This window comes from Euleptes europaea, chromosome 5 (assembly GCF_029931775.1).
Source record: "Euleptes europaea isolate rEulEur1 chromosome 5, rEulEur1.hap1, whole genome shotgun sequence".
Lineage (NCBI taxonomy): Eukaryota > Metazoa > Chordata > Lepidosauria > Squamata > Sphaerodactylidae > Euleptes > Euleptes europaea.
In genome coordinates, this window is record NC_079316.1 from 28,297,820 (window position 1) to 28,311,696 (window position 13,877).

General features: G+C 41.8%; 1 protein-coding gene across 1 annotated transcript in view; it reads right to left on the reverse strand.

The window, feature by feature from the left end:
- The window catches only part of MME (membrane metalloendopeptidase), a 77,599-nt gene that overhangs the window by 18,091 nt on the left and 45,631 nt on the right, over window positions 1-13,877 (reverse strand). Inside the window, exons 11-16 of the mRNA XM_056849348.1 lie at window positions 13,086-13,222; window positions 12,900-12,993; window positions 6,282-6,410; window positions 4,384-4,482; window positions 2,270-2,350; window positions 1,096-1,199 (exon numbers count right to left, since the gene is read on the reverse strand). Coding sequence (XP_056705326.1) covers window positions 1,096-1,199; window positions 2,270-2,350; window positions 4,384-4,482; window positions 6,282-6,410; window positions 12,900-12,993; window positions 13,086-13,222 — 644 coding nt within the window. The remainder of the gene's footprint in view (window positions 1-1,095; window positions 1,200-2,269; window positions 2,351-4,383; window positions 4,483-6,281; window positions 6,411-12,899; window positions 12,994-13,085; window positions 13,223-13,877) is intronic.

Genomic DNA, 13,877 nt, shown 5'->3' on the forward strand with positions numbered 1-13,877 from the left:
TTCAATGGCTAAACCAATGTAGGTAAACTGTACACCTGGCACAGTTCTCACATGACCCAGTAAAGTGATTTACATGATAAAAATGCTTTCCTGGTAGTAAGCACAGGTGCATTAAATATAAGTCATTCGGTCCATTATTATTGGAAGCAAAGAACTTGCTGAGTCAGTCTATTACACCTAACTCAGCATTCTATCTCCAGTTCAAATATGCAGGTAAACAAGGTTCAGAGATTTGCAGCTGGCCGTGTCCTGGGAACCATGGCTTTAACAATTAAATACTGGTGCTGACAACATGCTTAAGCCAGCCAGTTGGAGAAGGGAACAGAAAGGAGTGGGAATTGAACATGATACTGTGACTAACTTGAAGAAGAAGAAGAGTTGGTTTTTATATGCCGAATTTCTCTACCACTTAAGGGAGACTCAAACTGGCTTACAATCACCTTCCCTCCCCCTCCCCACAACAGACACCCTGTGAGGTAGGTGGAGCTGAGAGAGCTCTATGAGCTGTGACTAGCCCGAGGTCACCCAGATGGCTTCATCTGTAAGAGTGGGGAAACAAATCCAGTTCACCAGATTAGCCTCCACTGCTCATGTGGAGGAGGGGGGAATCAAACCTGGTTCTCCAGATCAGAGTCCACCGCAACAAACCACCACTCTTAATCACTAAACCATGCTGGCTCTTAACCACAGCTAAGCGCTCACCTTTTTTGGCCATGATAGATTTCTGTTCCAATTGTTTAGTGAGAATAGTAGAGAAATACAAGAACCTAATGAGGTAATTCACTTCCTGATCCTGAACGCTGATTTAGAAGAAAGAAAATCCAGGACTCCCGTCCTTCCCCAGCACTGTCTTAAAACCAGCATGCCTGGTGTGGAGTGAAAACTGTTCCTGTAGCTTTAAGGTACTGTTGCTGTGAGGATGCTTCCAAGCACCATTGTACCTTATTGCAAGATGGAGGGACACAACATTCTCCTGTATCCTTGCACAACTGAGCATGACAGGAAAGCTTAAAGTGTGGCAGGATGGAAGGTATCCAACAGGAGTTATTTTCAAAAGAAAATTATATTCACAAACTATACAGTTGAAGTACGTACTCTTCCTTGTCCACCTTCTCTCTGAGCTTTTTCAGCCTTTGCTTCTGGTCAAACACTAGATTTTGAATTATGTTCTCAAAATATTCATTTTCTTTGTAGTTCAGCTTAAAGGAAAAAGAGGAAGAGAAGCGTCATTGCTATAGAAACATAGCATGGTACAGTGGCCGGAACATTGTACATATCCTGGGAAGTATTCACTGGTGATCCCCACAAAGCCATGAATATATCAGGTGGTCTTGGGAAGACCCTTACTTATCGTATTACATTTACTTTCCATCTTTCTTCTATAAAATGTAAGGTAGCATCCATTGGGTTCTGAGATCTTCCACCCAACACTGACCCGACTATTAGCTTTGGCAAGATAGCTGTGCCTTGTGCCTTTCAACCATACTGTAGGACTTCTTCTTAACCATGACCTACCATACCAGGTTTAAATGGCATAACACCCTGTACACTGCTCTGAACTCTTGGAATAAGTGAAGGTGAAATGGAAGGCCCCACTTTGAACTTGGGATTCCAAAACCTAAACTTACTGTTAAAATAAAAAATATATATAAATATAGGTAGTCTTTTCTTGCAGAAACCCTTCATAATTAGTTAGTACAGAAAATTGTGCATGAAGCAATATATTAACGTAGGGTTTGCAGTATCAATATATCTAATTTTCAACATTGTGTCATTCGTGGATACTTAAATCTGGTAATTGGGGCCATGGATAGACAAGACAGATCTTTTTACAAAAGGCCCCAGGTGTTCAGAACAAACCAGAGTCTCTGACAAAAGCCCCAGGTTTGCAGAACAATCTGAACTCTAATCACACACACACACACACACAACAAACAACAAAATTTATTTAGTTAGACTCAATGGCTGCGATCCAATGAGGCAACCCCATTTATGCAAGGTGGCCTTCTCCACTGCCACCTCTGAGAAAACAAGAGCCTTATGTACCAGTGGAACTTCCAGAACCATAGCCAGCGGGGTACGACCAAAGTCTCTCTATCTTGTACAGTTCACAGAAATTCTCCTGCATAAGTAGTTTTTCAATGAGGCTTGCACAAGAGAATTTATTTGTGTATTGTTCCTTGACAACTCTAATGTGGACTTACAGTATATGCTGTCTTAGGTAAGCTCTTTCTATTAATTGTTTAGAAGATTTCCCTTATGTACTTACATCTTTGTATTCTTTATTCAGCTTATTATCGTCTTTAACGATCTCATCAGGGTAGCCAATCCTTTCTGTAATGGCTATAGCCTAAAAATAAATTGTAAAGTCTAAAATGAACAGGAGTTGGGTGAAAATTCAGACATCTGGTTGGCCATAATTTGCCTTAGCCTCATGCACTTTCAAGCTCTTGTCCTGATTTCATAGAATACATCCTTTTAAAGTGAATACTTCTGTTAAACTGACACTTTGTATTTGATACCAGTTTCAAAGTTTTATTATAAGCAGTGTGAAACTCAAGACTTCCTTGACAATGTCTTTTGACACTTTCAACGTATAAGTGCCACAACCAATTTAACAGTACAGCCATGTTTAACAGTACAGACAGTTCAGTTATCCTAGATAAATAATCCTCTGACTCTGGTTTTGCACATGCATAGAGAAAGAAATAGAAAAAGCAAGCATTAGTGTGTCCAATCTAGCAATGATTAATTATCATTTATTTGAACAGGAAAGGCAAATGAGTTTAAATATGTCCCACAGAAATCAATAGGAGTTTCGCTCAATGTTTCTACTAGACTTGTGCATGGGAGTTGGTTTTGTTTCTTTCATTTTTGTTATTTATTCTAAAAGGGACTGTTTCCTTACTGGGTTGCTTTGTATGGTTTTGTTTCATTATTCTCCCTTTCATTATTGTTTCATTTTCATAATTCCATTTTGTAATTATTTCCCATCAGTTTCAATGGAACACCCCACCCTTTCTTGGGTCTGTATCTTCAGGGTTTTCTATCCAAATTGGACAAAACACAGGTGATACTGAAGTCCTCTTCCAGGACATTAACACTTCAAATTTCAGACCAATAGAATGCAGGGGTCCCCCTTTCTGATGTAATGAAAGAAGACCATGTTTAACATTATTAACGTCTTTGACAGAATTGATAGGACACATTCCAGACACAAGTAATACAGACAGCAGAGTTTATTGAGGGAATCTGGCACAGCAGCCACTTAGCTTGAAGCACAGTCACACATGAAACAGGCAGGCACACAAGGCAAGGACATTTGGTGACACAAGAGGGGCAGGGAATTTGGGCAAGCAGGCCACAGCAGGAGGCCCCTGAGGTAGGTTTGGTTGGAGGTGGGATAAGGTTTGGAGAGCAGCAGGCAGTGGAGCTCAGACTGCAAGGGGAAATTTGGCACAGCAGGGCGGGCATTGGGAGGAATGAGGAAAGCAACCCCCCCATATCCTTCAGGACTAGAATACCTCACACATGTATGTAGTACTAGTAGCTATAGCTTGCAGTCAATCAGAAAAGCCAAGAGCTTATCCCTTCCTCTTCCCCCTAAGCAACCTGGCTCTTTCTATGGCCTTATTAGGGGAAATACATGCTGCCTTATACAAAGTTAAACCTGTAGAGTTAGAGAGAGGAAATACTGCAATAACAAAAGAAACAGGAAAACAAATGGTGGGTTCATTACAGGCTGTTTAGATGGAGCATTTGTTTCATTTTCATATTTATTATTATAATTATAGAACATCCCATGTCTAAAATTATTGTCATTAATAACAAAATAAACACAGAAGTTTAGTTCTGACAATCTTTGGGACTGTTCCTACAAACAATGCTTTTGGTTGTTAATTCTATGCACAAATACAGGAGAGCACAAAGGACTTATGGTTCCCAGAATATCTCCCTTTATGGAGATCGATGGAAGAGTCTCCACTTTGAAAGTTACTAAAAGCCATGGCCTCAGACTTCCCATATCTGAAGCCAGACAAAGTTCCTATATTTTTTTTTCATCCTGGAAATATCAGCAATGTCACCTTCAGCTCTGTTAATGGCCTTCAATATAAGGAATAAACTGATGTCAGTGAGAAGAGACAGTGCTGGGACTAGGTGGACTGGGGTTTCGCCTCCTATTTTTTCCAAGCTTAATACAAACATTCAAAACTGCCTCATACCGAATCAAAGCATCAGTCTATCTAACTTAGCTGTGGTTGTATCGTTTGTTAGCCACTGTGGCTATCATGGTTACAGTTCACAACGTGTTTTGAAAAAAGAGAGTATTCATCAAGATTGCCCCCAAATGACAAAGCCTTTCTTCAAATATTTTTTACTTGCCTTTTGTTCTGCCCTCTTTTTGGTTTCTGCGTCCATCCAACTCAGCTCATCCAGGGTTTGTACAAAAACCTCACGGATTTGTGTAATCATATCTTGTACCTGGGCACAGACAGTATAATAAGATTAAATCATTCTGTTTGGGTGATAGGTCTCATTTTGGTAGGCTAGATTCCAGGTGCCATGGAATGAAATATTAATTTTCATGTAAATGGAAGGCTAAAGATACTAACAAAAATCAGTAGCAAAATAATAGTTACTTGACAGAAATGTTTTGCAAATAGCTAACCATTGTTTTTTAAAACATTTCTACACCTTTTGAAAAAAACATACTAAAGTGACAGTATATCTATGTTACAGAGTTACAATGATTTTACTTCCAGTTTAATTCTCATGGTTTCTACCAAAGAATCCTGGAGACTGGGGAAGCTGCTAAGAACTGGAGGTTGTGGCCCCACAGAAATACAGTTCCCAGGGTTCGCTGGGGAAAGGGGATAACTATTAAAGCAGGTAAACCTGTAGATTGTATGTATATTGATGTATGTAACCTTTGGAGCTGGTGTCCACTGAAGTATATGTGTGTGAGGCTCTGGCTGCTATCTGATTAGTTCCAGAAATGAGAAATGTTGGTGTTCCTAAGTCCACACCCCAGTTCAGATCATTTCCATCACACGAACCACAAAATGTATGAAGGAACGGCTTCCATTAAGCAAAGAAGTTGTAGCCTATCCTGCTGCAGACTCGTAGGCGAGCCAGCTGATGGCATGTCCACCAGTCTGCTTACAGAAATTTCCTTCTATTTGTGGCTATGAACTTTCCACCTGCCATTGACTACCTGATCAGCAGGAAGAAGGCAGGACTGTGCAACTCCCACTCTTCTCCTGGTCCATGGTGACTGAGCTTAGTTAAGGATTTATGGTTAGCAATGAAGTACATTATTCCAATTTGCATTTTTTTATGGGGGAAGGGACATGAATCATAAAGAAAACTGTACACCGTAAGGGTTTATTTCAAAGCATTAGGGAAAAAACAACTAAAGTTGATTTTATGCTGCATTTTCAAATGCTATCTTCAAACGGGAAGGGATTTTGATGAATTTCAGTTGATGTATGACTATTTTTCATTTCAGCAAAGCCAATCAACTTGGGTTTCCTTCTCTTTAATCTCCTGTTCTTTAACACCTTTCCCCCCTACAACACACAAAGGCTGCTTCTTCAGGTAAGACAGCAAGAGAGAATCAAAACCATGTATGTTCACCCAGTTTAAGTTTGTTTTTGTACATTTTAGACCTTGTGTAAGTATTGTATCGTCTGTGTTTTCTTTTGTTATTAATTTGATGTTTGTTTGTTTTACTATAATTATAAAACAAAATTTTAATTAAAAACAAAAACAAAGGATGCTTCTTCTAATCTCCATCTCAAGCTAATGGCTTGGTTTACTGTCCTGGAAGAGCTATATAATCTCATAATCTATCTAACTGCCAAAATATGTGTCTTACTTCTGGCATCTTGAAGTAGAATCATGTCTAGAATCCAGGTATGGGTAAACAGTTTTAATGGACCATTTTGGGGGTATATTTAACTCTACACCGGTTATTATTATCCATAATCAGCCTTTTTTCTGCTCTTCTAGGCACTGCGAATGGAAACAAGTGTGGGGGTCGGAATAACACCAATCCAGGATTGCTTTATGTTATGTCCTCACCATTCCTAAAAGATCCATTTCCTGCCCTCCCATTTTTTTTAACAGAGGATGAACCAGGAATTCTTGAACAAATGACAACAGTGTCTGTTTGGGTATTAACTAAGCAGCCATTGGATTTTCCCATCAGCAATCCGGAGCTAACTCCTAGCTATTTAGTTATCTGGCAAAGATCACGCTGAACGATCGGAGGCTGTTACCATGTGTTTGCTCTCTCCAGCAAATGCTGCTTCTACATACAGCCTTCCCACAGCATTCTCCATGTTGCCGTTGACGTAGTTTGCACAGCGGCGCCATGCAGCGGTGTCTGAGGTTGTGCCATAGAGCACCTGTGAAGCAAAAACATTAGAAGAATTCATCACCTTGGCAGCAAGGACTGGGGCATTTGGGGAGAGCTTCATATCATTAGTGTTTTTTGATTGCTACTGATTTTAATGGAAAATACAAAGTGTTCAAAGAAGTACATTGGTTAAGAGAGCATGTGTAAATTCTCTTCTCTGTTCCCCTTTGCAACCAGTATGGTGTAGTGGTTAAGAGCAGTGGTTTAGAGCGGTGGACTCTGATCTGGAGAACAGGGTTTGATTCCCCACTCCTCCACATGAGCTAATCTGGGTGACCTTGGGCAAGTTACAGCTCTGTTAGAGCTCTCTCAGTCTCACCTACCTCACAGGGTGTCTGTTGTGGGGAGGGGAAGGGAAGGTGATTGTAAGCCAGTCTGATTCTGCCTTAAGTGGTAGAGTAAGTCAGCATATAAAAACCAACTCTTCTTCTTCTTCTTCCTCATTGCTCCAACAACCTGCATAGAATATTGTATCACTCCCTGCCATGTACAGATATGCATTTGTACCTTTCTATTCCAACCACAGCCTCTGGGGGAACCTAGAAGTGTGAGACCATCATTCATTCAAAGCTGTTTTCTGCCCATTGTGGGCAACAGTGGATTTTCTGGGCCAGGAAGTAATTCCGTAAAGATGAGGCAGAGGGGAGGGGTTGCGGCTCAGTGGCAGAGCATCTGCTTTGCATGAAGAAGGTCCCACGTTCAATCCCCAGCATCTTGGGCTGCTCAGACAGTACCTTTACCAACCTTGGTGCAATGGGTGAGAACAGGGAAATGTAGTTTGATACCATGACCATAGTAAAGATCAAATTGCTCCTCCAGCAAGCAGTCTTGTTCATTTCATAGCAACCCACTTCATAGCCTACCTCGACAAGACATGCAACAAACAAACAAAAAAAACCTTGCTTGTTTTCTTGCTCTACATTTTGAAAATTATGTTGCCATAGGTAGACATTGCTCCTGAAGGTAAAAGAAAGATCTGAGCCCGACCTTCGGGTTGGAGAAAGCGGGACAGAAATGTAATAAAATAAATAAATCTGACTGTTTTAACTGATCACTTAAAAATGAATTAGTTCATTGTTTGATCAAATGAGCCCCTACAATGTCATAGTGGTAGAGCTGTCCTCTACCACACTGTGGTGTAATTAAAAAAAAAATCAGTGTCTACAGCCATTGTTTTGGAGTTGTTCTATATTATGATGCTTTAAATGTCTCATATGCCACCCTAGTGTAAGCCATCCCACAGCCAGTATTTTGTTGCCCCAAAGCAAGATATACTCTGGGCCCACATTGCTGCTAGCCACTTTTTGCAGTATTGTTGCGTGGACATAGCTAGGACCTGGCTGGTAGCAGAGCAAGCCCCCAAGGAATCGCTTGTCACCTTCATTGAAGCTAGGAGCCAGCTGAAGCCTCCTCATTGCCTCATGCTAAGCAGCTGTGTGGGTGACTTGGCTGGAGAACTGGCCCTGAAGCCACCCTTGGGTGGAAGCATGTAGATGCTTTGTTTGGAAGGATCTGAACGATGTCAGGCCCAGTGGATCACAACTCTCTTGCATAGATGGGTTGTGAGATTAGGAGGGAGGAGAAGAATAAATTGGGAGAGGAGGCTCTGGAAGGTGGAAAGTGCCATCAAGTCACCGCCGACTTTGGGTGACCTCGGAGGGTTTTCAAGGCAAGAGGTAAACAGAAGTGGCTTGCCATTGCCTGCCTCTGCGTAGCGACCCTGGTCTTTCTTGGTGGTCTCCTTTCCAAGTGCTAACTGGGGCCAACTGGCCTAGCTTCTGAGATCTGACAAGATCAAGCTAGCCTAGCCATGCCTCTGGAAGCCTTAGTGGAAAACTTGGGTTTGCCTCTGAGTAACGTGTGCCATGGTCATGAAATTCAGCCTGTTGCTCAGTGACACTATATATGTGTCAATATTAAACACGACAAATAAAATATAACCTTGGTCAGCACTAATGGAGATGAGATCACTATGTTCTACATAAGGGCAAAGGAGGAAATAGCATGGAGATATGTTGCCATGGAGTCCCAAGTGGTCCAGTCACTTTAGAAGAAGTTCCCCTAAGTACAGAAAGTTTGGAAGTGGGATCTACTTCAAAAAGTTGAAGAAGTTGAAGAAAAAGAAGAGTTGTTTTTTATATGCTGACTTTCTCTACCACTTAAGGGAGAATCAAACCGGCTTACAATAACCTTCCCTTCCCCTCCCCACAACAGACACCCTGTGAGGTAGGTGGGGCTGAGAGAGCTCTAACAGAGCTGTAAGTTGCCCAGGGTCACCCAGCTGGCTTCATGTGTAGGATTGGGAAGACAAATCCAGTTCACCAGATTAGCCTCCACCACTCATGGGGAGGAGGTGAGGAATCAAACCCAGCTCTCCAGATCAGAGTCCACTGATCCAAACCACAGCTCTTAACCACTACACCAGGCCAAACCAGCTCTTAACAACTACACTAGGCCAAACCAGTAAAGCATGCTGAGATCCAATGGACGGGCTCCTGTCTGGATGGTTCTACCAGACTCCCAACTTAATTAATCATTCCCTTTCTCATGGTTCTTTCTTGGCACAAGGTCTGAGGCTGACTGGCTTAACAACTGCCTATTAGCAACCTGTGCTATCGGTGAATAATGGAGCTCAGTTGATGCCAAGCCTTCAGCGCCTTGGTTTAATTAAGCCTCTGCTGTGCATCCTTGCATTTGACTATCCAGACTTTGCTATGCAACGCTGGCTGGCGATTTAGGATGTTGAAGATTGGGAAATAATGTAATTCTTCCCTCCAAGTGCCTTTGCTTCTGAAGTCGTTCCCCCCCCTTCCCAAACTTAACCTCACCTCTAAAGTTCTACGCCATTGCTTCCAAATCCCGTCCTTTCCAAAGAATTGGCGCCCTTGCAAAGGAGCGGGGTGATTTTCAAGACTTAATAAGCTGCATGAAAAATAAGGCAGCGAGGAAAGGCCTTTTGGGAATCGTTATCAGCATACAACAGTGTGCAACAGCCGGCTGCCAGGCGGACTCCCTCGAAGACGGCATTGTTTTCAGCTCCTTTTATTACTTCTCTGTGATTTAGTGCTGCAGAGGAGCAGCCAAAGAGAGCTGGGCATCTTTCTCTTTCTAATTGGTTTCCCCTTCAACACAAATACAGGCGTGTCATGTCCTGGATCAAAGACAACGTGGGCTGCCATCTCGCCAAAGCTAAGCTCTTTTGGTCCTACTTATTTCAATGGGAGAATTACAGAGCAAGCCTAAGCAGAGTCACACCTTTCTAAGCCCACTGGCTTTGATGGGCTTGGAAGGGAGCAACTCTGTTTAGAATTGCACTGCCAAGATCCTGTTCCGCTCTCTTCTGTTGAAATCAATCGGACTTAGAAGCACTGAATTGAATTCCACCACAAGACAGTGTATAAGCAGTGTTGGTATGCTACTGATGATTCATTTGTGGCCACAAAAACATAAGCTCTAGCAAAAGCGCATGTCAACAACTCCATGAATTTTCTGCTGAAAATCCAAATCCAGTTTTGCTGGGCCAGAAACCCAATAGGGAAAGCAGAATGCTGGATACAACATTAGTCCAAATTCTCATGGAGGCAATGAGTTGACAATCCATTTCTGGTGGTATACCTCTTGTTTATTCACGCATACTTCTCTTTTCCCCCTGCAGAAGACTGACGGGCTTAAGTACATGCACCCCCAACCTCTACAAACCTAATAATTCTCCACAGCCTTGTTTTTACTGGTCACAACTAAGCCTCCTCTGGTGATGCACAAGCAGAAACATAAGCAGATTTAGCACAGTTCCGCTTGTGCAAGATCTTATCAGACACCCAGTGGTTTCCTCCCTATATATTGTAGTACAAAAAAGTTAGTTGCACAAGATCTTGCACAAGTGAAAATGCAAGTGGGATACAATGTCTGACAGTGGTTTGGCTTTAAGACTTGATTTTCTCAGATGTAGGAAAACTTGTAGAAAGACAAATGGAGTTGAGGGATTATTATTATGTGCAAGAGAATGATACCATTCTGCAATAAAATAACCATGAATTATATCTTGTCTTACAGTGAGGGAAAAAAGTATTTGATCCCCTGCTAAATTTGCCCGTTTGCCCTCTGACGAAGAAATGACCAGTCCATAATTGTAATGGTAGGTTTATTGTAGCTGTGAGAGACAGAATAACAACAGGAAAAACCCCAGAAACCCAGAAGACAAAAGTCAGAGATTGATGTGCATTATAATGAGTAAAATAAGTATTTGATCCCCTATCAACCAGCCAGATTAGGGTTAGGGTTAGGGTTCTGCTGTCGACAGAAGCAATCAATCCATCAGATTCCAAACTAGCCACCATGACCAAGACTAAAGAGCTGTCCAAGGATGTCAGGGACAAGATTGTAGACCTGCACAAGGCTGGACTCGGCTACAAGACTATTGCCAAGCAGCTTGGTGAGAAGATGACAACCCTAACCCTAACCCTAACTGTCAACCTCCCTCGGTCTGGGGCTCCATGCAAGATCTCATCTCGTGGAGTTGCAATGATCATGAGAATGGTGATGAAGCAGCCCAGAACTACACGGGGGGAACTTGTCAATGATCTCAGGGCAGCTGGGACCATAATCACCATGAAAACAGTTGGTAACACACTACGCCATGAAGGATTGAGATCTTGCAGAGCCGGCAAGGTCCCCTTGCTCAAGACAGCACATGTACAGGCCCGTCTGCAGTTTGCCAATGCACATCTGAATGACCCAGAGGAGAACTGGGTGAAAGTGTTGTGGTCAGATGAGACCAAAATCGAGCTCTTTGGCATCAACTCAACTCGTCGTGTTTGGAGGAGGAGGAATGCTGCCTACGACCCCAAGAACACCATCCCCACCGTCAAACATGGAAGGGGACATATTATGCTTTGGGGGTGTTTTTCTGCTAAGGGGACAGGACACCTTCACCACATCGAAGGGACGATGGACGGGACTGTGTATCGTCAAATCTTGGGTGAGCACCTCCTTCCCTCCGCCAGGGCATTGAAAATGGGTCAAGGATGGGTATTCCAGCATGACAATGACCCAAAACACACGGCCAAGGCAACAAAGGAGTGGCTCAAGAAGAAGCACATTAAGGTCCTGGAGTGGCCTAGCCAGTCTCCAGACCTTAATCCCATCGAAAATCTGTGGAGGGAGCTGAAGATTCGAGTAGCTACACATCAGCCTCGAAATCTTACTGACTTGGAGAGGATCTGCAAAGAGGAGTGGGACAAAATACCTCCTGAGATGTGTGCAAACCTGGTGGCCACCTACAAGAAACGTCTGACCTCTGTAATTGCCAACAAGGGTTTTGCCACCAAGTACTAAGTCATCTTTTGCAAAGGGATCAAATACTTATTTCACTCATTATAATGCACATCAATCTCTGACTTTTGTCTTTTGGGTTTCTGGGGGTTTTCCTGTTGTTATTCTGTCTCTCACAGCTACAATAAACCTACCATTACAATTATGGACTGGTCATTTCTTCATCAGAGGGAAAACGGGCAAATTCAAAAGGGGATCAAATACTTTTTTCCCTCACTGTACATATATACAACTACAGATCTCAGGAAATGGCCAGGATCAAAAAAAAAAAAGTGTAGGAACATCCCCCTTTTTTTCCTTCACACTGCTCTTGAAGAAATTTTTTAATGCTCCCTGGGTTCCCCCAAGTTCAAAAAGTGGTTCGGCAATTAAGCATGAGAGCCTTTTAAAACACGAATGCAAAGGAAATCGTGCGGATGAATGCTTCCTCTTTGAAAACTGTTCACATCTTGGGAGAGTCAATACGGCATTAGAGACTGTTGGACTTGGAGGCTGAGTTCATCTCCATGCTCAACCATGAAGTCCACTGGGCAACCCTAAATTAGTCTTCATTGCTCACTCTAATCTACTTGACCTTGAGGCCTGAATGTCCTGGAGGTCCATGGCGGAAAAGCCGGATAAAGAAATGGCTTGTTTTTTTGAGAGAGAGAGAAGAAAAGTTTGGGGGTTTGGAAGGGTGCCAACATTTAGGCACACGTGCCTCTCAAAACCATACTGAATCCTTTCACAGATGCTATGTAAATATGAAGAATATATTATAGACACTGCATATATCCCAATCCAGGTCAAGTTGCATTTACAAAAGGGATTTAGGCATGATAAATTGGGTTTCAGTATGGATAGATATATGCATTTGAATGCATATCCAATTAACATTGTAGTGTGAGTAGTCAGATGTACCTTCTGCTGCACATCTGGATGCACATCTGATATATACCCTTCTTCCTAACCCAGCAACTGATACAAATTCGGAAATCTGCTTATGGTTCTCCTTAGCTGGATTGTGGCATTGCATATTAATAGAAAGTTTAGTAAATATCTAGAGCTTCTTGTGTTACTCAGCTGCTACGTGTCATTGTGCTGATTCTTAGACTTTGTATTACAAATCTCAACTGTTACATACTCAAAAATATGTGAGTTTCTGTACCTTACGGTAAGTAGCCCTTGTGTCCTTGTAGCTTTGGCTTAGAGTGTTTACCAAATCCATGATGTATCGCCAGCTCATATAGTTTTGAAGTTCTCTGAAAAATAAAAATGACAGAAATAAACTATCTAAGTTCCTAGAACTGTGGGACATACTAGCAACTTAGAAACAAAAATTATCTATACCTACCTGGGATTGTATTTCGTAATAATAGGCTCTAGTTTGATTAGATATTCTGGAGCATAAACAACCACATCTTCAGTATTTTGAATACTGATGTTAACAGTTGTCATTACATTATTTACGAATGTTAACCAGTTGAATGGCTAGGAAGAAAAAAAGATTACAGGTTAAGTATATGTACAGTGTATTGCCGAAATCCTGAAAACAGCCTCAGGGATGGATTTCCTACTCTGGTTGCACTTTTTTTGAGGAGAAGACCTATAGAAGTGGCTCTAGGACTTTTTCCTATTTGAACATCATCACCTGTCCATTTGTAAACACTGTCCCCAAAATACAGCCATGTGCTACTTACAGTTTTCTTTCTGTTATGAAAAGTGCACGACATACAAAGCAACCCCAGAAATATACTGATTTTGACTTCTGGGGTGCATTTTTATTCCATTCCATATACTTATTGGAGTACAAAATACACTTGAGAGTATTTTTTAAATAGAAAGTACTGGTCCAGGGAATTTAAGTACTCTGAAGAGCTACTGCCCCTGCTGACAATTTAATGACCCTTCCTAATAACTTGAAGAACATTTTCCTCAGTACAGAGATATGTTCTTGCGGAAGAAAAATACCCCAAGATACAAACGTTAGAAATCATTCGCTTTAGATATTTTTTCTTTTATACTTTATAAAAATGCAGGTTAGATTTGTATTATCTTCGGTTGAAAGCATAGCTGCTGTTGAAAAATATACTTTATAAAAGAACAGAACTGATGTGAGTTATTTAATGTGTAAAAGGGGAGGGTG